Source organism: Oncorhynchus keta, unplaced genomic scaffold (assembly GCF_023373465.1).
Source record: "Oncorhynchus keta strain PuntledgeMale-10-30-2019 unplaced genomic scaffold, Oket_V2 Un_scaffold_1315_pilon_pilon, whole genome shotgun sequence".
NCBI lineage: Eukaryota > Metazoa > Chordata > Actinopteri > Salmoniformes > Salmonidae > Oncorhynchus > Oncorhynchus keta.
In genome coordinates, this window is record NW_026290769.1 from 823,411 (window position 1) to 849,111 (window position 25,701).

At 42.3% G+C, this 25,701-nt stretch overlaps 1 protein-coding gene across 1 annotated transcript; it reads right to left on the reverse strand.

The window, feature by feature from the left end:
* Positions 1-27: 27 nt before the first annotated feature.
* LOC118380677 (ras-related protein Rab-13) lies at positions 28-25,666 on the reverse strand. The gene is made up of 7 exons (XM_052513572.1): positions 24,857-25,666; positions 23,980-24,040; positions 19,422-19,482; positions 19,055-19,132; positions 3,372-3,461; positions 3,024-3,089; positions 28-2,714 (listed from the first exon to the last, which is right to left on the reverse strand). The coding sequence occupies exons 1-7, from the start codon at positions 24,978-24,980 to the stop codon at positions 2,595-2,597; spliced, it is 600 nt and encodes a 199-aa protein (XP_052369532.1). The 5' UTR covers positions 24,981-25,666; the 3' UTR covers positions 28-2,594.
* Positions 25,667-25,701: the final 35 nt, after the last annotated feature.

Sequence of the window (25,701 nt, forward strand, 5' to 3'; positions counted from 1 at the left end):
AAAGTATAAGCCTACAAAACAGAAGGGTTCTTTTTGACAGTCTTTTATTGAATAGGCTAAGCAGCGTTTATGTAAACTGGTATACATTGGTCATAAGATAATTGATCAGATAAGGAATGGTGAATAGGGTGAACATGTGTGTGAAGGAAAAGAGGAAAGGTGAGGGAGGGGACAGTGAGATATCAGAGTAAAAACACACAGGGTGCATCATTTCAATAGTCTGGAGTAGCTTCTTCCCCTTGTCTTCTTCCCAGAAGACACTTTAGAGAATTGAAATGAACCCATAGACAGAGAAGCTTGCTGGCACAGTAATGATTATGTAGTGTCTGGCATGGGAAGAGACATCATTCCTTCCGTCAGAGTAATCACTGATCTGACACGTTTGGATTGGTGAGAGTATCGAGGTGGAAGTCTTGTCCAATCACAGTACAGTAAATGATATATGGAGAGATATATTTGCAAATCTATCCAGTAGTACATCAGTGATTACCACCAGGGGTGCATTGGACCAGGGCCCTGGTCTGTCTGAAAGAGGAAGGAAGGGTGTTTATTTTTAACAAAGTTGTTGAACAGGTGCATGAGATAAAGGGTCAGTATGTCTATCAGATCAGAAAGGGTCAGTATGTCTATCAGATCAGAAAGGGTCAGTATGTCTATCAGATCAGAAAGGGTCAGTATGTCTATCAGATCAGAAAGGGTCAGTATGTCTATCAGATCAGAAAGGGTCAGTTTGTCTATCAGATCAGAAAGGGTCAGTATGTCTATCAGATCAGAAAGGGTCAGTATGTCTATCAGATCAGAAAGGGTCAGTATGTCTATCAGATCAGAAAGGGTCAGTTTGTCTATCAGATCAGAAAAGGTCAGTATGTCTATCAGATCAGAAAGGGTCAGTATGTCTATCAGATCAGAAAGGGTCAGTTTGTCTATCAGATCAGAAAGGGTCAGTATGTCTATCAGATCAGAAAGGGTCAGTATGTCTATCAGATCAGAAAGGGTCAGTATGTCTATCAGATCAGAAAGGGTCAGTATGTCTATCAGATCAGAAAGGGTCAGTTTGTCTATCAGATCAGAAAGGGTCAGTATGTCTATCAGATCAGAAAGGGTCAGTATGTCTATCAGATCAGAAAGGGTCAGTATGTCTATCAGCGAAAAAGAGAACATCTCATCCCTCTATGTCCAACTCTCATCAGCATCATCATTCCATCCCTGTCTCTATGACACTTGCTTTACTGTTTTTGTTCCCTTGCTTCATCTATCCATCTCATTCTCTCACCACTCCTCTCATATTGCACTTCCGTCTCCCTCTTCCACATCCTCAGTCCATCCATGTACCACACTTTATGTAGTAGAAGAAGTTTACAACAGGCACAACCCAGATCACTCATCTTTACGTAGTGTGGAAAACACAGGCATAATTATAATTCAGGGTGAACTATCCCTTTAAGAGCATAATGTACCATCATCATAGTTACAGCATATAGATCTAAACTCCCTTCACTCTCTAGAATGCCCCCTGTGCTCCTCCTAAACACTATGAGCTGCTATGAACATAGAAATAAAACTAATGGAAAGGAATGTCTGTGTGTTGTCCTAATTTAAATTCTTTGGCTATGACACTGAAAAGTGATTCTATGTCAGCGGTACACAACTCAGGTCCTCTAGGGTCCCATTATGGTAGTAGTTACCTTTAATGTTACAGTAACACCTGCTGCTTTTTGACCTTGTCTCTCCATCAGGAAGTCATTTCCATCCGAGGAGCCCAGTGATTACACTCTCCAGACAATCTACTCTTACATCAACTGTTCAATCAAAAAGCAATAATGTGATTGGCAGTTTGACAAAGGTCACTTGTTAATGTTCCTGGTTAATCAAGGAAAAATGATTCCTCTGACATAGAATGAAACACAGCAGACTCTTGTTCCATTAAGGAGCTGTGCACCACTACTCTACAGTGTGAAGTCCAGAGCCATGTGATTACAGAGTTCAGCAAACTAAGTTTGGGATTTAGAATTTGATCGACCACCATGTTGGTTCCAAAAAATCTAGTTCAACAGATCATTGTAGAAGGAATTCATTTTGGAATGTTGTCTCATGGAACATGTGGAGCCAACATGGAAGACATTTTCCTTAACTCTGAATGGCTCTGGTGGAGTGTAAACATACCATGTCAATCAGTCAGTCACCAAGACAACAAAGCCATTGCAGGAGATTGAAGACAGTTGATACAAAACATGTTTTGGGTGAAATCAAGGTGGTGTTCATCCTATTCTGTAAACAAACCACTGGATATTCCTCTGTAAAATGCCCTTGGACCACCTCAACATAGTTACATGGTCATTAAAAGTGCAATCCAGAAGTTTGCTTTCTGGTTTAAAAAAAAAGTGTAGTTAGCACTTTTTAAAGGGGAGGGGGAAGTAAATGAAAACATGATATTTTCTCAAGTCAATAGTTAATGAAATGGATCTTGTGGCCACAGGGGAAGGAGAACTTGTGGATTGCGCCTTTGAAACCCTTTCCTTTGCAATAATATTGTTCCTATATGTGATAGTTCCCTCAGGCAACGAAGAGTCAGCCAGGACAGGCCAGCTCTGCCTCTACAGTAGGAGACATTTGGAGGATTTCTTCTCAGCGTTGGTGATTTTGACCTCGCGACCTGTGGGGCCCGGCTTCTTGCTGGACTTCAGTAGAATATCTCGAGCCAAAGCCATAAAAGACTACAGAGAGGCAGGAAGAGGTGGAGGGAGAGAGGGGCAGAGAAAGGGTAACAGTAAGTGAGAGGGGGTATGGGGATTATTAGGCTGTGTGGCACATATAACCTGTATGAAAAGGACAACATATCACCCATATTCCCCATGTGAAATGCATAATAAAGGACCAGATAAAGACAGACTCTGTGATTGAATAAAGGACAACATATCACCCATATTCCCCATGTGAAATGCATAATAAAGGACCAGATAAAGACAGACTGTGATTGAATAAAGGACATAAATATAATATCTAAAATAACATATTTATCTCACCTCATCAACATTGATGCTGGCCTTTGCACTGGTCTCAAAGAATCTGATCCCATGATCCTTTGCCAGCTGTCAACAACAGAACACAAGTGTAATTATAGCAGGATATGATGTCACTTCCCTCTCCTAATCAGCAGAGTTTATGCCACGTTCAAAACAACTGGGAACTCAAAAAAATACGAGGTCAAATCATGACGTCAGTGATCTTCAGCTTGAAAAGTCGGAGCTCTTCTCCCTCAATGATCCACACATCCATTCATCCATCACTAACATCTGCACATCAGTGTCAATATCATTGAAAGAAAACACTTCATAATCAAAACAATGATCATAAAAATTGTCGAGGCTCACCTTTTCCCCCGTTTCCTTGGATACCTTCCTCTTGGCCTCAATGTCACACTTGTTAGCGAGCAACATCCGGCTGACCCCTGCTGATGCATTCTGGGGGGTAAAAGATAGGGAGTTGGCATCCATTTTATATTTCAATGATGTATCCCTCATCTTCTGCCCTTAGTTCTGCCTCCCCAAGCACCCTCTAGGAGAGGCTTTAATTCAGCTCTAAATTGGAGCCACATCTTGGTTCAGATAGGGAATCATGAACTCATTTGAATATGTTTACTTTGAACTTATCTTTATTAACTCTGCAAACAAATGTAAACATGTTTCTGGGAGTGCAGTTGTATGCCCCGTTATTCACTAAAGGCACCCCCTTAGAAAACAGACTAACATCTAGTCTCAATGTAACCCTTGTTACTGTGGTTTATAGATGGCAATAAGAAGTCTGGTCAATCAGAATAATGTCCTGTGCAGTCATTCCATAAGACTGTCTGTCTAGGGGTTGTTTAATGTCCTGTACAGTCATTCCATAAGACTGTCTGTCTAGGGGTTGTTTAATGTCCTGTACAGTCATTCCATAAGACTGTCTGTCTAGGGGTTGTTTAATGTCCTGTACAGTCATTCCATAAGACTGTCTGTCTAGGGGTTGTTTAATGTCCTGTACAGTCATTCCATAAGACTGTCTGTCTAGGGGTTGTTTAATGTCCTGTACAGTCATTCCATAAGACTGTCTGTCTAGGGGTTGTTTAATGTCCTGTACAGTCATTCCATAAGACTGTCTGTCTAGGGGTTGTTTAATGTCCTGTACAGTCATTCCATAAGACTGTCTGTCTAGGGGTTGTTTAATGTCCTGTACAGTCATTCCATAAGACTGTCTGTCTAGGGGTTGTTTAATGTCCTGTACAGTCATTCCATAAGACTGTCTGTCTAGGGGTTGTTTAATGTCCTGTACAGTCATTCCATAAGACTGTCTGTCTAGGGGTTGTTTAATGTCCTGTACAGTCTTTCCATAAGACTGTCTGTCTAGGGGTTGTTTAATGTCCTACAGTCATTCCATAAGACAGTCTAGGGGTTGTTTAATGTCCTGTACAGTCATTCCATAAGACTGTCTGTCTAGGGGTTGTTTAATGTCCTGTACAGTCATTCCATAAGACTGTCTGTCTAGGGGTTGTTTAATGTCCTGTACAGTCATTCCATAAGACTGTCTGTCTAGGGGTTGTTTAATGTCCTGTACAGTCATTCCATAAGACTGTCTGTCTAGGGGTTGTTTAATGTCCTGTACAGTCATTCCATAAGACTGTCTGTCTAGGGGTTGTTTAATGTCCTGTACAGTCATTCCATAAGACTGTCTGTCTAGGGGTTGTTTAATGTCCTGTACAGTCATTCCATAAGACTGTCTGTCTAGGGGTTGTTTAATGTCCTGTACAGTCATTCCATAAGACTGTCTGTCTAGGGGTTGTTTAATGTCCTGTACAGTCATTCCATAAGACTGTCTGTCTAGGGGTTGTTTAATGTCCTGTACAGTCATTCCATAAGACTGTCTGTCTAGGGGTTGTTTAATGTCCTGTACAGTCATTCCATAAGACTGTCTGTCTAGGGGTTGTTTAATGTCCTGTACAGTCATTCCATAAGACTGTCTGTCTAGGGGTTGTTTAATGTCCTGTACAGTCATTCCATAAGACTGTCTGTCTAGGGGTTGTTTAATGTCCTGTACAGTCATTCCATAAGACTGTCTGTCTAGGGGTTGTTTAATGTCCTGTACAGTCATTCCATAAGACTGTCTGTCTAGGGGTTGTTTAATGTCCTGTACAGTCATTCCATAAGACTGTCTGTCTAGGGGTTGTTTAATGTCCTGTACAGTCATTCCATAAGACTGTCTGTCTAGGGGTTGTTTAATGTCCTGTACAGTCATTCCATAAGACTGTCTGTCTAGGGGTTGTTTAATGTCCTGTACAGTCATTCCATAAGACTGTCTGTCTAGGGGTTGTTTAATGTCCTGTACAGTCATTCCATAAGACTGTCTGTCTAGGGGTTGTTTAATGTCCTGTACAGTCATTCCATAAGACTGTCTGTCTAGGGGTTGTTTAATGTCCTGTACAGTCATTCCATAAGACTGTCTGTCTAGGGGTTGTTTAATGTCCTGTACAGTCATTCCATAAGACTGTCTGTCTAGGGGTTGTTTAATGTCCTGTCATTACAGTCATTCCATAAGACTGTCTGTCTAGGGGTTGTTTAATGTCCTGTACAGTCATTCCATAAGACTGTCTGTCTAGGGGTTGTTTAATGTCCTGTACAGTCATTCCATAAGACTGTCTGTCTAGGGGTTGTTTAATGTCCTGTACAGTCATTCCATAAGACTGTCTGTCTAGGGGTTGTTTAATGTCCTGTACAGTCATTCCATAAGACTGTCTGTCTAGGGGTTGTTTAATGTCCTGTACAGTCATTCCATAAGACTGTCTGTCTAGGGGTTGTTTAATGTCCTGTACAGTCATTCCATAAGACTGTCTGTCTAGGGGTTGTTTAATGTCCTGTACAGTCATTCCATAAGACTGTCTGTCTAGGGGTTGTTTAATGTCCTGTACAGTCATTCCATAAGACTGTCTGTCTAGGGGTTGTTTAATGTCCTGTACAGTCATTCCATAAGACTGTCTGTCTAGGGGTTGTTTAATGTCCTGTACAGTCATTCCATAAGACTGTCTGTCTAGGGGTTGTTTAATGTCCTGTACAGTCATTCCATAAGACTGTCTGTCTAGGGGTTGTTTAATGTCCTGTACAGTCATTCCATAAGACTGTCTGTCTAGGGGTTGTTTAATGTCCTGTACAGTCATTCCATAAGACTGTCTGTCTAGGGGTTGTTTAATGTCCTGTACAGTCATTCCATAAGACTGTCTGTCTAGGGGTTGTTTAATGTCCTGTACAGTCATTCCATAAGACTGTCTGTCTAGGGGTTGTTTAATGTCCTGTACAGTCATTCCATAAGACTGTCTGTCTAGGGGTTGTTTAATGTCCTGTACAGTCATTCCATAAGACTGTCTGTCTAGGGGTTGTTTAATGTCCTGTACAGTCATTCCATAAGACTGTCTGTCTAGGGGGTTGTTTAATGTCCTGTACAGTCATTCCATAAGACTGTCTGTCTAGGGGTTGTTTAATGTCCTGTACAGTCATTCCATAAGACTGTCTGTCTAGGGGTTGTTTAATGTCCTGTACAGTCATTCCATAAGACTGTCTGTCTAGGGGTTGTTTAATGTCCTGTACAGTCATTCCATAAGACTGTCTGTCTAGGGGTTGTTTAATGTCCTGTACAGTCATTCCATAAGACTGTCTGTCTAGGGGTTGTTTAATGTCCTGTACAGTCATTCCATAAGACTGTCTGTCTAGGGGTTGTTTAATGTCCTGTACAGTCATTCCATAAGACTGTCTGTCTAGGGGTTGTTTAATGTCCTGTACAGTCATTCCATAAGACTGTCTGTCTAGGGGTTGTTTAATGTCCTGTACAGTCATTCCATAAGACTGTCTGTCTAGGGGTTGTTTAATGTCCTGTACAGTCATTCCATAAGACTGTCTGTCTAGGGGTTGTTTAATGTCCTGTACAGTCATTCCATAAGACTGTCTGTCTAGGGGTTGTTTAATGTCCTGTACAGTCATTCCATAAGACTGTCTGTCTAGGGGTTGTTTAATGTCCTGTACAGTCATTCCATAAGACTGTCTGTCTAGGGGTTGTTTAATGTCCTGTACAGTCATTCCATAAGACTGTCTGTCTAGGGGTTGTTTAATGTCCTGTACAGTCATTCCATAAGACTGTCTGTCTAGGGGTTGTTTAATGTCCTGTACAGTCATTCCATAAGACTGTCTGTCTAGGGGTTGTTTAATGTCCTGTACAGTCATTCCATAAGACTGTCTGTCTAGGGGTTGTTTAATGTCCTGTACAGTCATTCCATAAGACTGTCTGTCTAGGGGTTGTTTAATGTCCTGTACAGTCATTCCATAAGACTGTCTGTCTAGGGGTTGTTTAATGTCCTGTACAGTCATTCCATAAGACTGTCTGTCTAGGGGTTGTTTAATGTCCTGTACAGTCATTCCATAAGACTGTCTGTCTAGGGGTTGTTTAATGTCCTGTACAGTCATTCCATAAGACTGTCTGTCTAGGGGTTGTTTAATGTCCTGTACAGTCATTCCATAAGACTGTCTGTCTAGGGGTTGTTTAATGTCCTGTACAGTCATTCCATAAGACTGTCTGTCTAGGGGTTGTTTAATGTCCTGTACAGTCATTCCATAAGACTGTCTGTCTAGGGGTTGTTTAATGTCCTGTACAGTCATTCCATAAGACTGTCTGTCTAGGGGTTGTTTAATGTCCTGTACAGTCATTCCATAAGACTGTCTGTCTAGGGGTTGTTTAATGTCCTGTACAGTCATTCCATAAGACTGTCTGTCTAGGGGTTGTTTAATGTCCTGTACAGTCATTCCATAAGACTGTCTGTCTAGGGGTTGTTTAATGTCCTATGTCCTGTACAGTCATTCCATAAGACTGTCTGTCTAGGGGTTGTTTAATGTCCTGTACAGTCATTCCATAAGACTGTCTGTCTAGGGGTTGTTTAATGTCCTGTACAGTCATTCCATAAGACTGTCTGTCTAGGGGTTGTTTAATGTCCTGTACAGTCATTCCATAAGACTGTCTGTCTAGGGGTTGTTTAATGTCCTGTACAGTCATTCCATAAGACTGTCTGTCTAGGGGTTGTTTAATGTCCTGTACAGTCATTCCATAAGACTGTCTGTCTAGGGGTTGTTTAATGTCCTGTACAGTCATTCCATAAGACTGTCTGTCTAGGGGTTGTTTAATGTCCTGTACAGTCATTCCATAAGACTGTCTGTCTAGGGGTTGTTTAATGTCCTGTACAGTCATTCCATAAGACTGTCTGTCTAGGGGTTGTTTAATGTCCTGTACAGTCATTCCATAAGACTGTCTGTCTAGGGGTTGTTTAATGTCCTGTACAGTCATTCCATAAGACTGTCTGTCTAGGGGTTGTTTAATGTCCTGTACAGTCATTCCATAAGACTGTCTGTCTAGGGGTTGTTTAATGTCCTGTACAGTCATTCCATAAGACTGTCTGTCTAGGGGTTGTTTAATGTCCTGTACAGTCATTCCATAAGACTGTCTGTCTAGGGGTTGTTTAATGTCCTGTACAGTCATTCCATAAGACTGTCTGTCTAGGGGTTGTTTAATGTCCTGTACAGTCATTCCATAAGACTGTCTGTCTAGGGGTTGTTTAATGTCCTGTACAGTCATTCCATAAGACTGTCTGTCTAGGGGTTGTTTAATGTCCTGTACAGTCATTCCATAAGACTGTCTGTCTAGGGGTTGTTTAATGTCCTGTACAGTCATTCCATAAGACTGTCTGTCTAGGGGTTGTTTAATGTCCTGTACAGTCATTCCATAAGACTGTCTGTCTAGGGGTTGTTTAATGTCCTGTACAGTCATTCCATAAGACTGTCTGTCTAGGGGTTGTTTAATGTCCTGTACAGTCATTCCATAAGACTGTCTGTCTAGGGGTTGTTTAATGTCCTGTACAGTCATTCCATAAGACTGTCTGTCTAGGGGTTGTTTAATGTCCTGTACAGTCATTCCATAAGACTGTCTGTCTAGGGGTTGTTTAATGTCCTGTACAGTCATTCCATAAGACTGTCTGTCTAGGGGTTGTTTAATGTCCTGTACAGTCATTCCATAAGACTGTCTGTCTAGGGGTTGTTTAATGTCCTGTACAGTCATTCCATAAGACTGTCTGTCTAGGGGTTGTTTAATGTCCTGTACAGTCATTCCATAAGACTGTCTGTCTAGGGGTTGTTTAATGTCCTGTACAGTCATTCCATAAGACTGTCTGTCTAGGGGTTGTTTAATGTCCTGTACAGTCATTCCATAAGACTGTCTGTCTAGGGGTTGTTTAATGTCCTGTACAGTCATTCCATAAGACTGTCTGTCTAGGGGTTGTTTAATGTCCTGTACAGTCATTCCATAAGACTGTCTGTCTAGGGGTTGTTTAATGTCCTGTACAGTCATTCCATAAGACTGTCTGTCTAGGGGTTGTTTAATGTCCTGTACAGTCATTCCATAAGACTGTCTGTCTAGGGGTTGTTTAATGTCCTGTACAGTCATTCCATAAGACTGTCTGTCTAGGGGTTGTTTAATGTCCTGTACAGTCATTCCATAAGACTGTCTGTCTAGGGGTTGTTTAATGTCCTGTACAGTCATTCCATAAGACTGTCTGTCTAGGGGTTGTTTAATGTCCTGTACAGTCATTCCATAAGACTGTCTGTCTAGGGGTTGTTTAATGTCCTGTACAGTCATTCCATAAGACTGTCTGTCTAGGGGTTGTTTAATGTCCTGTACAGTCATTCCATAAGACTGTCTGTCTAGGGGTTGTTTAATGTCCTGTACAGTCATTCCATAAGACTGTCTGTCTAGGGGTTGTTTAATGTCCTGTACAGTCATTCCATAAGACTGTCTGTCTAGGGGTTGTTTAATGTCCTGTACAGTCATTCCATAAGACTGTCTGTCTAGGGTTGTTTAATGTCCTGTACAGTCATTCCATAAGACTGTCTGTCTAGGGGTTGTTTAATGTCCTGTACAGTCATTCCATAAGACTGTCTGTCTAGGGGTTGTTTAATGTCCTGTACAGTCATTCCATAAGACTGTCTGTCTAGGGGTTGTTTAATGTCCTGTACAGTCATTCCATAAGACTGTCTGTCTAGGGGTTGTTTAATGTCCTGTACAGTCATTCCATAAGACTGTCTGTCTAGGGGTTGTTTAATGTCCTGTACAGTCATTCCATAAGACTGTCTGTCTAGGGGTTGTTTAATGTCCTGTACAGTCATTCCATAAGACTGTCTGTCTAGGGGTTGTTTAATGTCCTGTACAGTCATTCCATAAGACTGTCTGTCTAGGGGTTGTTTAATGTCCTGTACAGTCATTCCATAAGACTGTCTGTCTAGGGGTTGTTTAATGTCCTGTACAGTCATTCCATAAGACTGTCTGTCTAGGGGTTGTTTAATGTCCTGTACAGTCATTCCATAAGACTGTCTGTCTAGGGGTTGTTTAATGTCCTGTGCAGTCATTCCATAAGACTGTCTGTCTAGGGGTTGTTTAATGTCCTGTACAGTCATTCCATAAGACTGTCTGTCTAGGGGTTGTTTAATGTCCTGTACAGTCATTCCATAAGACTGTCTGTCTAGGGGTTGTTTAATGTCCTGTACAGTCATTCCATAAGACTGTCTGTCTAGGGGTTGTTTAATGTCCTGTACAGTCATTCCATAAGACTGTCTGTCTAGGGGTTGTTTAATGTCCCTGTGCAGTCATTCCATAAGACTGTCTGTCTAGGGGGTTGTTTAATGTCCTGTACAGTCATTCCATAAGACTGTCTGTCTAGGGGTTGTTTAATGTCCTGTACAGTCATTCCATAAGACTGTCTGTCTAGGGTTGTTTAATGTCCTGTGCAGTCATTCCATAAGACTGTCTGTCTAGGGACTATCTGTTGTTTTTAATGTCCTGTACAGTCATTCCATAAGACTGTCTGTCTAGGGGTTGTTTAATGTCCTGTAGTCATTCCATAAGACTGTCTGTCTAGGGGTTGTTTAATGTCCTGTACAGTCATTCCATAAGACTGTCTGTCTAGGGGTTGTTTAATGTCCTGTACAGTCATTCCATAAGACTGTCTGTCTAGGGGTTGTTTAATGTCACTGTACAGTCATTCCCATAAGACTGTCTGTCTAGGGGTTGTTTAATGTCCTGTACAGTCATTCCATAAGACTGTCTGTCTAGGGGTTGTTTAAATGTCCTGTACAGTCTTTCCATAAGACTGTCTGTCTAGGGGTTGTTTAATGTCTGTACAGTCATTCCATAAGACTATCTGTCTAGGGGTTGTTTAATGTCCTGTACAGTCATTCCATAAGACTGTCTGTCTAGGGGTTGTTTAATGTCCTGTGCAGTCATTCCATAAGACTGTCTGTCTAGGGTTGTTTAATGTCCTGTGCAGTCATTCCATAAGACTGTCTGTCTAGGGGTTGTTTAATGTCTGTACAGTCTTTCCATAAGACTGTCTGTCTAGGGGTTGTTTAATGTCCTGTACAGTCATTCCATAAGACTGTCTGTCACAGGGTTGTTTAATGTCCTGTACAGTCATTCCATAAGACTGTCTGTCTAGGGGTTGTTTAATGTCTGTACAGTCATTCCATAAGACTGTCTGTCTAGGGGTTGTTTTAATGTCCTGTACAGTCATTCCATAAGACTGTCTGTCTGGGGTTGTTTAATGTCCTGTACAGTCATTCCATAAGACTGTCTGTCTAGGGGTTGTTTAATGTCCTGTACAGTCATTCCATAAGACTGTCTGTCTAGGGGTTGTTTAATGTCCTGTACAGTCATTCCATAAGACTGTCTGTCTAGGGGTTGTTTAATGTCTGTCTGTTTAATGTCCTGTAGTCATTCCATAAGACTGTCTGTCTAGGGGTTGTTTAATGTCCTGTGCAGTCATTCCATAAAGACTGTCTGTCTAGGGTTGTTTAATGTCCTGTAGTCATTCCATAAGACCTGTCTGTCTAGGGGTTGTTTAATGTCCTGTACAGTCATTCATAAGACTGTCTGTCTAGGGGTTGTTTAATGTCCTGTACAGTCATTCCATAAGACTGTCTGTCTGAGGTTGTTTAATGTCCTGTACAGTCATTCCATAAGACTATCTGTCTAGGGGTTGTTTAATGTCCTGTACAGTCATTCCATAAGACTGTCTGTCTAGGGGTTGTTTAATGTCCTGTACAGTCATTCCATAAGACTGTCTGTCTAGGGGTTGTTTAATGTCCTGTACAGGTCATTCCATAAGACTGTCTGTCTAGGGGTTGTTTAATGTCCTGTACAGTCATTCCATAAGACTGTCTGTCTAGGGGTTGTTTAATGTCCTGTACAGTCATTCCATAAGACTGTCTGTCTAGGGGTTGTTTAATGTCCTGTAGTCATTTCCATAAGACTGTCTGTCTAGGGGTTGTTTAATGTCTGTACAGTCATTCCATAAGACTATCTGTCTAGGGGTTGTTTAATGTCCTGTACAGTCATTCCATAAGACTGTCTGTCTAGGGGTTGTTTAATGTCTGTACAGTCATTCCATAAGACTGTCTGTCTAGGGGTTGTTTACTGTCCTGTACAGTCATTCCATAAGACTGTCTGTCTAGGGGTTGTTTAATGTCCTGTACAGTCATTCCATAAGACTGTCTGTCTAGGGGTTGTTTAATGTCCTGTACAGTCATTCCATAAGACTGTCTGTCTAGGGGTTGTTTAATGTCCTGTGCAGTCATTCCATAAGACTGTCTGTCTAGGGTTGTTTAATGTCCTGTACAGTCATTCCATAAGACTATCTGTCTAGGGGTTGTTTAATGTCCTGTACAGTCATTCCATAAGACTGTCTGTCTAGGGGTTGTTTAATGTCCTGTACAGTCATTCCATAAGACTGTCTGTCTAGGGGGTTGTTTAATGTCCTGTACAGTCATTCCATAAGACTGTCTGTCTAGGGGTTGTTTAATGTCCTGTACAGTCATTCCATAAGACTGTCTGTCTAGGGGTTGTTTAATGTCCTGTACAGTCATTCCATAAGACTGTCTGTCTAGGGGTTGTTTAATGTCCTGTAGTCATTCCCATAAGACTGTCTGTCTAGGGGTTGTTTAATGTCCTGTACAGTCATTCCATAAGACTGTCTGTCTAGGGGTTGTTTAATGTCCTGTAGTCATTCCATAAGACTATCTGTCTGGGGTTGTTTTAATGTCCTGTACAGTCATTCCATAAGACTGTCTGTCTAGGGGTTGTTTAATGTCCTGTACAGTCATTCCATAAGACTGTCTGTCTAGGGGTTGTTTAATGTCCTGTACAGTCATTCCATAAGACTGTCTGTCTAGGGGTTGTTTAATGTCCTGTACAGTCATTCCCATAAGACTGTCTGTCTAGGGGTTGTTTAATGTCCTGTACAGTCATTCCATAAGACTGTCTGTCTAGGGGTTGTTTAATGTCCTGTACAGTCACATTCCATAAGACTGTCTGTCTAGGGGTTGTTTAATGTCCTGTGCAGTCATTCCATAAGACTGTCTGTCTAGGGGTTGTTTAATGTCTGTACAGTCATTCCATAAGACTGTCTGTCTAGGGGGTTGTTTAATGTCCTGTACAGTCATTCCATAAGACTGTCTGTCTAGGGGTTGTTTAATGTCCTGTACAGTCATTCCATAAGACTGTCTGTCTAGGGGTTGTTTAATGTCTGTACAGTCATTCCATAAGACTGTCTGTCTAGGGGTTGTTTAATGTCCTGTACAGTCATTCCATAAGACTGTCTGTCTAGGGGTTGTTTAATGTCCTGTACAGTCATTCCATAAGACTGTCTGTCTAGGGGTTGTTTAATGTCCTGTAGTCATTCCATAAGACTGTCTGTCTAGGGGTTGTTTAATGTCTGTACAGTCATTCCATAAGACTGTCTGTCTAGGGGTTGTTTAATGTCCTGTACAGTCATTCCATAAGACTGTCTGTCTAGGGGGTTGTTTAATGTCCTGTACAGTCATTCCATAAGACTGTCTGTCTAGGGGTTGTTTAATGTCCTGTACAGTCATTCCATAAGACTGTCTGTCTAGGGGTTGTTTAATGTCCTGTACAGTCATTCCATAAGACTGTCTGTCTAGGGGTTGTTTAATGTCCTGTACAGTCATTCCATAAGACTGTCTGTCTAGGGGTTGTTTAATGTCCTGTACAGTCATTCCATAAGACTGTCTGTCTAGGGGTTGTTTAATGTCCTGTACAGTCATTCCATAAGACTGTCTGTCTAGGGGTTGTTTAATGTCCTGTGCAGTCATTCCATAAGACTGTCTGTCTAGGGGTTGTTTAATGTCCTGTACAGTCATTCCATAAGACTGTCTGTCTAGGGGTTGTTTAATGTCCTGTACAGTCATTCCATAAGACTGTCTGTCTAGGGTTGTTTAATGTCCTGTACAGTCATTCCATAAGACTGTCTGTCTAGGGGTTGTTTAATGTCCTGTACAGTCATTCCATAAGACTGTCTGTCTAGGGGTTGTTTAATGTCCTGTACAGTCATTCCATAAGACTGTCTGTCTAGGGTTGTTTAATGTCCTGTACAGTCATTCCATAAGACTGTCTGTCTAGGGGTTGTTTAATGTCCTGTACAGTCATTCCATAAGACTGTCTGTCTAGGGGTTGTTTAATGTCCTGTACAGTCATTCCATAAGACTGTCTGTCTAGGGGTTGTTTAATGTCCTGTACAGTCATTCCATAAGACTGTCTGTCTAGGGGTTGTTTAATGTCCTGTACAGTCATTCCATAAGACTGTCTGTCTAGGGGTTGTTTAATGTCCTGTACAGTCATTCCATAAGACTGTCTGTCTAGGGGTTGTTTAATGTCCTGTACAGTCATTCCATAAGACTGTCTGTCTAGGGTTGTTTAATGTCCTGTACAGTCATTCCATAAGACTGTCTGTCTAGGGGTTGTTTAATGTCCTGTACAGTCATTCCATAAGACTGTCTGTCTAGGGGTTGTTTAATGTCCTGTACAGTCATTCCATAAGACTGTCTGTCTAGGGGTTGTTTAATGTCCTGTACAGTCATTCCATAAGACTGTCTGTCTAGGGGTTGTTTAATGTCCTGTACAGTCATTCCATAAGACTGTCTGTCTAGGGGTTGTTTAATGTCCTGTACAGTCATTCCATAAGACTGTCTGTCTAGGGGTTGTTTAATGTCCTGTACAGTCATTCCATAAGACTGTCTGTCTAGGGGTTGTTTAATGTCCTGTACAGTCATTCCATAAGACTGTCTGTCTAGGGGTTGTTTAATGTCCTGTACAGTCATTCCATAAGACTGTCTGTCTAGGGGTTGTTTAATGTCCTGTACAGTCATTCCATAAGACTGTCTGTCTAGGGGTTGTTTAATGTCCTGTACAGTCATTCCATAAGACTGTCTGTCTAGGGGTTGTTTAATGTCCTGTACAGTCATTCCATAAGACTGTCTGTCTAGGGGTTGTTTAATGTCCTGTACAGTCATTCCATAAGACTGTCTGTCTAGGGGTTGTTTAATGTCCTGTACAGTCATTCCATAAGACTGTCTGTCTAGGGGTTGTTTAATGTCCTGTACAGTCATTCCATAAGACTGTCTGTCTAGGGGTTGTTTAATGTCCTGTACAGTCATTCCATAAGACTGTCTGTCTAGGGGTTGTTTAATGTCCTGTACAGTCATTCCATAAGACTGTCTGTCTAGGGGTTGTTTAATGTCCTGTACAGTCATTCCATAAGACTGTCTGTCTAGGGGTTGTTTAATGTCCTGTACAGTCATTCCATAAGACTGTCTGTCTAGGGGTTGTTTAATGTCCTGTACAGTCATTCCATAAGACTGTCTGTCTAGGGGTTGTTTAATGTCCTGTACAGTCATTCCATAAGACTGTCTGTCTAGGGGTTGTTTAATGTCCTGTACAGTCATTCCATAAGACTGTCTGTCTAGGGGTTGTTTAATGTCCTGTACAGTCATTCCATAAGACTGTCTGTCTAGGGGTTGTTTAATGTCCTGTACAGTCATTCCATAAGACTGTCTGTCTAGGGGTTGTTTAATGTCCTGTACAGTCATTCCATAAGACTGTCTGTCTAGGGGTTGTTTAATGTCCTGTACAGTCATTCCATAAGACTGTCTGTCTAGGGGTTGTTTAATGTCCTGTACAGTCATTCCATAAGACTGTCTGTCTAGGGGTTGTTTAATGTCCTGTACAGTCATTCCATAAGACTGTCTGTCTAGGGGTTGTTTAATGTCCTGTACAGTCATTCCATAAGACTGTCTGTCTAGGGGTTGTTTAATGTCCTGTACAGTCATTCCATAAGACTGTCTGTCTAGGGGTTGTTTAATGTCCTGTACAGTCATTCCATAAGACTGTCTGTCTAGGGGTTGTTTAATGTCCTGTACAGTCATTCCATAAGACTGTCTGTCTAGGGGTTGTTTAATGTCCTGTACAGTCATTCCATAAGACTGTCTGTCTAGGGGTTGTTTAATGTCCTGTACAGTCATTCCATAAGACTGTCTGTCTAGGGGTTGTTTAATGTCCTGTACAGTCATTCCATAAGACTGTCTGTCTAGGGGTTGTTTAATGTCCTGTACAGTCATTCCATAAGACTGTCTGTCTAGGGGTTGTTTAATGTCCTGTACAGTCATTCCATAAGACTGTCTGTCTAGGGGTTGTTTAATGTCCTGTACAGTCATTCCATAAGACTGTCTGTCTAGGGGGTTGTTTAATGTCCTGTACAGTCATTCCATAAGACTGTCTGTCTAGGGGTTGTTTAATGTCCTGTACAGTCATTCCATAAGACTGTCTGTCTAGGGGTTGTTTAATGTCCTGTACAGTCATTCCATAAGACTGTCTGTCAGGGGTTGTTTAATGTCCTGTACAGTCATTCCATAAGACTGTCTGTCTAGGGGTTGTTTAATGTCCTACAGTCATTCCATAAGACTGTCTGTTGTTTAATGTCCTGTACAGTCATTCCATAAGACTGTCTGTCTAGGGGTTGTTTAATGCCTGTACAGTCATTCCATAAGACTGTCTGTCTAGGGGTTGTTTAATGTCCTGTACAGTCATTCCATAAGACTGTCTGTCTAGGGGTTGTTTAATGTCCTGTACAGTCATTCCATAAGACTGTCTGTCTGGGGTTGTTTAATGTCCTGTACAGTCATTCCATAAGACTGTCTGTCTAGGGTCTGTTGTTTAATGTCCTGTACAGTCATTCCATAAGACTGTCTGTCTAGGGACTGTCTGTTTAATGTCCTGTACAGTCATTCCATAAGACTGTCTGTCTAGGGGTTGTTTAATGTCCTGTACAGTCATTCCATAAGACTGTCTGTCTAGGGGTTGTTTAAGAGTCTGTCTGTTGTCTCTAATGTCCTGTACAGTCATTCCATAAGACTGTCTGTCTAGGGGTTGTTTAATGTCCTGTACAGTCATTCATAAGACTGTCTGTCTGGGGTTGTTTAATGTCCTGTACAGTCATTCCTGACTGTCTGTCTAGGGGTTGTTTAATGTCCTGTACAGTCATTCCATAAGTCCTGTGCATAATGGCTGATTCATCTAAAGAATGTTAACATGTTTCTATAATGAGGACCAGGACTGTGCCTCCAATGTCAGTGGAGAAACAGCTACATCATTTCTGCTCCTCGTGCTTTTCTAAAAGTCATCCATCACTGACCAAGGAATAAGGAAACAGTGGTATGAGACCCTCTGGTAGTGTTGCTCATGTTTCATTTGATTGTTTCAAATCCTTCCTAGAGGCCTGAGAAAATGCTGCCCTCAGTTTCTTTCTGGCCTGTGTCATGTCTTGTCCCTTCCCTGTTTCACAACAGTCAGTCTTGTGTTTCCTTGTCAACAGTCAGTCTTGTGTTTCCTTGTCGTCAACAGTCAGTCTTGTGTTTCCTTGTCGTCAACAGTCAGTCTTGTGTTTTCCCTGTCAACAGTCAGTCTTGTGTTTTCCCTGTCAACAGTCAGTCTGTTTTCCCTGTCAACAGTCAGTCTGTTTTCCCTGTCAACAGTCAGTCTGTTTTCCCTGTCAACAGTCAGTCTGTTTTCCCTGTCAACAGTCAGTCTGTTTTCCCTGTCAACAGTCAGTCTGTTTTCCCTGTCAACAGTCAGTCTGTTTTCCCTGTCAACAGTCAGTCTGTTTTCCCTGTCAACAGTCAGTCTGTTTTCCCTGTCAACAGTCAGTCTGTTTTCCCTGTCAACAGTCAGTCTGTTTTCCCTGTCAACAGTCAGTCTGTTTTCCCTGTCAACAGTCAGTCTGTTTTCCCTGTCAACAGTCAGTCTGTTGCCCTGTCAACAGTCAGTTTGTTTTCCCTGTCAACAGTCAGTCTGTTTTATTCCCTGTCAACAGTCAGTCTGTTTTCCCTGTCAACAGTCAGTCTGTTTTCCCTGTCAACAGTCAGTCTGTTTATATTCCCTGTCAACAGTCTGTTTTTCCTGTCAACAGTCAGTCTGTTTTCCCTGTCAACAGTCAGTCTGTTTTCCCTGTCAACAGTCAGTCTGTTGCCCTGTCAACAGTCTGTTTTATTCCCTGTCAACAGTCAGTCTGTTTTCCCTGTCAAGTCAGTCTTCGTGTTCCCCTGTCAACAGTCAGTCTTCGTGTCCCCCTGTCAACAGTCAGTCTGTTTCCATGTCAACAGTCAGTCTGTTTCCATGTCAACAGTCAGTCTGTTTCCATGTCAACAGTCAGTCTGTTTCCATGTCAACAGTCAGTCTGTTTCCATGTCAACAGTCAGTCTTCGTGTTACCATGTCAACAGTCAGTCTTCGTGTTACCATGTCAACAGTCAGTCTGTGTTCCGCTGTCAACAGTCAGTCTGTTTCCCTGTCAACAGTCAGTCTGTTTCCCTGTCAACAGTCAGTCTGTTTCCCTGTCAACAGTCAGTCTGTTTCCCTGTCAACAGTCAGTCTGTTTCCCTGTCAACAGTCAGTCTGTTTCCCTGTCAACAGTCAGTCTGTTTCCCTGTCAACAGTCAGTCTGTTTCCCTGTCAACAGTCAGTCTGTTTCCCTGTCAACAGTCAGTCTGTTTCCCTGTCAACAGTCAGTCTGTTTCCCTGTCAACAGTCAGTCTGTTTACCTGTCAACAGTCAGTCTGTGTTTCCCTGTCAACAGTCAGTCTGTGTTTCCCTGTCACCTCCTTGATGCTCTTCATCCAGTTCTGAATGTTCTCGTAGGACTTCTCGTCTGTGATGTCATACACCAGGATGATGCCCTGAGAGATCACGGGAGACACGAGTCAGACAAAAATATAACATTGTGCAATTCAAAATCAACCTGATGGATGTAAGAAATTTGATACTAATAGTTCCAGTCATAACCTTACACCCATAATGTTCTCTCATATCTACAAAGGTGAAGAGAGAGAGAAGGCCCGTTTATGCCTGGTGCTAAGATGCCCCTTTTGTCCTGATCTTGTCCACATTCTGATTGTGCTCACAGTTTTAGACAGGTGTAGATGATTAAATCACTTGTGATCTGATTGAGAGAGTTGAGAGACTCACCATAGCTCCTCTGTAGTAGGCTGTAGTGATGGTCTTGAACCTCTCCTGCCCTGCTGTGTCCCTGAAAACAGAATACATTAGGGAAAATGTTTCACCTTCTTCAAAAAGTAGCTCTTTGAACAACCTGGAGTACAGATGTAGGATCTTAATTTGCGCCAGTTTGCTACAACAGGAAAATAATCCTGCAGCAAAAGGAAATGTATATTATTATGTGGATTATAATTAATGGACATTTTTGTAGGGGTTGATACATTTTCCATAAGGGTAAATCAAGTCTGAAAGTGGAAATTACACATTTTAGAACCCTTTTTAAAAATCAAATGCACTGCAAGTTTGCATTTCATGCTTTACAGGAAGATTCTCAGCAACAAAAGCACGATCAAATTAAGATCCTACAACTGTAGTAAGCACTGAAACTACTGCAGATGTGTCTGTGTTGGCAGTTGGTGGCTGTTTACACATATCCAGAGCGATACAGCCTTTACACACGTGTCCAGCACATCATTTATCCACGCGTCTGCAAAAACATTACGCTATGGTCACACTAATGTTCTCACAGCACAGAACGTAGAAGTTCCCCACCTACACACTGAGCTATGGTCAGCAAAGGAGGTTGGTGGCACCTTAAATTGGGGAGGACAGGCTCGTTCTAATGACTGGAGCGGAATAAGTGGAACGGTAACAAATACATCAAACACATGGTTTCCATGGTTTCCAGGTGTTTGGTGCCATTCCATTTGCTCCGTTCATGCCATTCTCCCATCAGCAGCCTCCTGTGGTCAGTACGGCATATCCCCCCCTAACGGCTCAAGTCAGGATTTGTGGAGGTTAACCTGATCCTGTATCAAAGGACAACTTCTACCAGGGGTGTGGAATCCACAGAGATGAGACATGCGTATGTTTCATGCCAATTCAATAAACTCTTTATGGCTGCTTCAGACTTCATGTCTGACTTTATGATAACTCACTGGCATTCACTGACAGATAAAACATAGGTGAAGTCATAGCCTACACCAAAGGCCTTGCCAGTCAATGTCTCAGTGTACTCAGTGACATATGCCAGATATACACTATATATAAAAAAGTATGTGGACATCTCTTCTAAAATTAGTGGGTTCGGCTATTTCAGCCACACCCATTGCTGACAGGTGTATAAAAATAGAGCACACCGCCATGCAATCTCCATCGACAAACATTGGCAGTAGAATGGCCTTACTGAAGAGCTCAGTGACTTTCAACGTGGCACCATCATAGGATGCAACCTTTCCAACAAGTCAGTTCGTGCTAGAACTGCCCAAGTCAACTGTAAGTGCTGTTATTGTGAAGTGGAAACGTCTAGGAGCAACAACGGCTCAGCCATGAAGTGGTAGGCCACAAAAGCTCACAGAACGGGACTGTTGAGTGTTGAAGCACGTACCGTGTAAAAATTGTCTGTTGTAACACTCACTGCCAAGTTCCAAACTGCCTCTGCATAAGAACTGTTCATCGGGAGCTTGATGAAATGGGTTTCCATGGCCGAACAGACTCACATAAGCCTAAGATCTCCATGCGTAATGCCAAGTGTTAGCTAGAGTGGTGTAAAGCTAGCTGCCATTGGACTCTGGAGCAGTGGAAACATGTTCTCTGGAACGATGAATCACGCTTTACCATCTGGCAGTCCAACCGACAAATCTGGGTTTGGCTGATGCCACGACAAAGCTACCTGCCTCAATGCATAGTGCCAACTGTACAGTTTGGTGGAGGAGGAATATCTGTCTGGGGCTGTTTTTCGTAGTTCGGGTTAGGCCCCTTAGTTCCAGTGAAGGGAAATCTTAACACTACAATATACATTACATTTTGGACGATTCTGTGCTTCCAACTTTGTGGCAACAGTTTGGGGGAAGGCCCTTTCCTGTTTCAGCATGACAAAGCTCCCGTGCACAAATCCAGGTCCATACAAAAATGGTTTGTCGAGATTGGTGTGTTAGCACTTGACTGGCCTGCACAAAGCCCTGACATCAACCCCATATTAATGCCCATGAATCTGGAATGATATGTTCAACAAACAGGTGCCCACATGCTTTTGGTCACCGCGAGCCTACCAGACGAGATACATGCCTTTTATGCTCGCTTTGAGGCAAGTAACACTGAAGCATGCATGAGAGCACCAGCTGTTCCGGATGACTGTATGATCACGCTCTCAGTAGCCGATGTGAGCAAGACCTTTAAACAGATCAACATTCACAAGGCCGCAGGGACAGATGGATTACCAGAACGTGTACTCAAAGCATTACCAACTGGCAAGTGTCTTCACTGACATTTTCAACCTCTCCCTGGCAGAGTATGTAATACTTACACGTTTCAAAACAGACCACCATAGTCCCTGTGACTAAGAAAGCGAAGGTAATCTGCCTACATGATTACCGCCCCGTAGCACTCACTTCGGTAGCCATGAAGTGCTTTGAAAGGCTGGTCATGGCTCACATCAACACCATCATGCCAGAAACCTTAGACCCACTCCAATTTGCATACCGCCCCAACAGATCCACAGATGATGCAATTTCTATTGCACTCCACACTGCCCTTTCCCACCTGGACAAATGGAACACATATGTGAGAATGCTGTTCATTGACTACAGCTCAGCGTTCAACACCAGTGCCCCAAAAAGCTAATCACTAGCTAAGGACCCTGGGAATAAACACCTCCATCTGTAACTGGATCCTGGACTTCCTGACAGGCCACCCCCAGGTGGTAAGGGTAGGCAACAACACATCTGCCATGTTGATTCGCATCACTGGGGCCCATGTTGAGTCCCCTCCTGCACTCCCTGTTCACCCACGACTGCGTGGCCAAGCACAACTCCAACACCATCATTAAGTTTGCTGACGACACAACAGTGGTAGGCCTGATCACCGACAACGATGAGACAGCCTATTAGGGAGGAGTTCAGAGACCTGGCAGTGTGGTGCCAGAACAACAAGCTTCCTGACATCCAGGACCTCTATACTAGGTGTGTCAGAGGAAGGCACTACAAAGGGGGGTGTTTACATCACTGGGGCCAAGCTTCCTGACATCCAGGACCTCTATACTAGGTGTGTCAGAGGAAGGCACTACAAAGGGTAGTGTACAGCCCAGTACATCACTGGGGCCAAGCTTCCTGACATCCAGGACCTCTATACTAGGTGTGTCAGAGGAAGGCCCAAAATATTGTCAACAACTCCAGTCACCCCAGTCATAGACTGTTCTCTCTGCTACCGCAAGGCAGCGGTACCGGAGCGCCAAGTCTAGGACCAAAAGGCTCCTTAACAGCTTCTACCCCCAAGCCATAAGACTGCTGAACAATTCATCAAATGGCCACCAGGACTATTTACATTGTCCCCCTCCATTTCCTGAACTCCATTGTTGGTTAAGGGCTTGTCAGTAAGCCTTTCACGGTAAGGGCTACACCTGTTGTATTTGGCACATGTGACAAATACAATTTGATTTGATTTGTAGTGTATATTGCAGCTATTGCATACTGGGTTGCATGCCTTTAGTCCAACACGACGAATAAAATCACAATCTTACATTCTTAAGGTCTTGTACTACAATCAGTGAGTGGTGACCCTTTGAGTGACATTTGGACAGAAAACCCTGTCATAAACAGTTGGTTGTTTTGGTAAAAAGGGTGGTTCCTCTTTCCTCTGAGAAAGAGAAGTAGTCAAACGTCCATAACACACGAGGAGTTAAATAAAATCTCTGTGTCGGTCCCATAACTGTCATTACTCTTCGAGAGCAGCAAACAGTAGTCCTAAATGGAAACAGTAGTCCTAAATGGAAACAGTAGTCCTAAATGGAAACAGTAGTCCTAAATGGAAACAGTAGTCCTAAATGGAAACAGTAGTCCTAAATGGAAACAGTAATCCTAAATGGAAACAGTAGTCCTAAATGGAAACAGTAGTCCTAAATGGAAACAGTAGTCCTAAATGGAAACAGTAGTCCTAAATGGAAACAGTAGTCCTAAATGGAAACAGTAGTCCTAAATGGAAACAGTAGTCCTAAATGGAAACAGTAGTCCTAAATGGAAACAGTAGTCCTAAATGGAAACAGTAGTCCTAAATGGAAACAGTAATCCTAAATGGAAACAGTAGTCCTAAATGGAAACAGTAGTCCTAAATGGAAACAGTAGTCCTAAATGGAAACAGTAGTCCTAAATGGAAACAGTAGTCCTAAATGGAAACAGTAATCCTAAATGGAAACAGTAGTCCTAAATGGAAACAGTAATCCTAAATGGAAACAGTAGTCCTAAATGGAAACAGTAGTCCTAAATGGAAACAGTAGTCCTAAATGGAAACAGTAGTCCTAAATGGAAACAGTAGTCCTAAATGGAAACATTAGTCCTAAATGGAAACAGTAGTCCTAAATGGAAACAGTAGTCCTAAATGGAAACAGTAGTCCTAAATGGAAACAGTAGTCCTAAATGGAAACAGTAGTCCTAAATGGAAACAGTAGTCCTAAATGGAAACAGTAGTCCTAAATGGAAACAGTAGTCCTAAATGGACCTTTCATTCTGTCTTTGTCTGGATCCTCTTCTCTTACCAGACTTGCAGTTTGACTTTCTTTCCCTCCACGTCTATCGTCTTTACTTTAAAGTCGATGCCTGGAGAAAGGATGGGAGGATGACAGAGAGAGGGGAGGGAGGAGGTCGACAGGAAGGGAGGGAAGACAATGAGTTAAATTCCCACACACATTGCAGCAAATATAGGTCATGCCAATTAAACCATTTTGACATGCATGGAGGGTGAGACAGGCATTCTCAATTCATCAAACCTTCACTGGGATAGTAAAGTCTGTCTAGCTCTGCCCCATTCTACGTGTTGTACCATATATCACGCACACACACACACACACACACACACACACACACACACACACACACACACACACACACACACACACACACACACACACACACACACACACACACACACACACAGTCTCTGGGTTTGTTATTGTCTGGGTTTCCTGCAGGACAGGGACGGGGAGAGAGGACAGAGAAGATGGGCGTCTTAAACTGTGAATTCCAAGGGAGGACAACCATTTTTCTGATAATGAGAGACTGAAAAGAGATAGGAGGAATGGGGGTGGGTGGACCCTCTGGGTAAAGTGAGGGAGGGGAGAGGGGGATATGGAGAATATATAGAAACAGCAGCACAGCAACAATGTAGGTGAACTACAATAGGGATATCAAATTGAGATATAGGAAGACAGCGATAGAGACGTGTAGAGACATGAACACAGCAGAACTGGAAACGTGAGATAACTGCGTGGTGAAAGTGACAAGAACGTGGCATTATATGTTGCTGACATAATGGTGCCTATATCAGCAATGACAAATTTAAAGGGTTGCTGAATATTTTGGGGCCGATTAGGCTATAACCGATTAAATGAGATTTCGTAGAGCTAGGCTACATACCGATAGTTGATATGTAGGTTGAGTTGAAGTTGTCCTCAGCAAATCGAATAATCAGACATGTTTTCCCCACTCCACTATCTCCGATGAGTAATAATTTGAAAAGGAAGTCGTACTTCTTGGCCATAATGTCTTTCAAAGTTTTGGTGAATTATCAGAAACTATGACACTTTACAAAACCAGTACACTTTCCAATGTTCTTCATACACTTATTTGTAACGTTTAAGAAATGCTTTAAAAAGTATTGCTCAACATACACGAAGGTCAAAATTACACTCTCATTTCTCCTGGGGAGTTTCTGCTTTTCTTTAGCATAAAATCCGCTTGTTTTCCCTTTCCCTTGAAAACTGTCACCGGTAAATACGGTTCTCCCCCAATGTCTCTTTTGGTCCGAGAAAAATAAAACAGAACGCCACAAGTTAAAAACGAAAGTTGGAACAAACGCTTCTGCACTTCAATGGGCTATATAATTCTACAGCGCCGCAAAGCTTTGTTAAAATCCATTTATCAAGCCAAAATGTCAAGTTATTTTCTTCCAAAGGCCGATTAACATACACCCATTCCACACAGACAGGGCTACGTTTTCGCCCCAAAACTTTCTCCTGCCGAAGTTCACGTAGGATTACGTAGAGAGGGAGAGGTTCAGTTATTACAGTGGAGGGAACAGACTGAAATGGGACAGCAGGAATGGCCGATCTTGCTTATAGACAGCAGAGGGCGCTCGACCATTTGAATAAAGTATTTTAGCTGTGTGAGAGACCCATGTACTGAAATAAATCACAATATCTCTGTATACGTGTATCCTTAGTACCATATTTCTTTTCGTCGATACAACAACGAGTAACAAA

What these genes read in the sequence shown, in the direction of transcription:
- LOC118380677 (XM_052513572.1), bottom strand. Translation starts at nt 24,980, where the DNA reads ATGGCCAAGAAGTACGACTTCCTTTTCAAATTATTACTCATCGGAGAT. An exon ending in AAAGTCAAACTGCAAGTCTG is followed by an intron (nt 19,483 to 23,979) that starts GTAAGAGAAGAG and finishes TTCTGTTTTCAG; the next exon opens with GGACACAGCAGGGCAGGAGA. An exon ending in CCAGCATCAATGTTGATGAG is followed by an intron (nt 2,715 to 3,023) that starts GTGAGATAAATA and finishes GCCTCTCTGTAG; the next exon opens with TCTTTTATGGCTTTGGCTCG.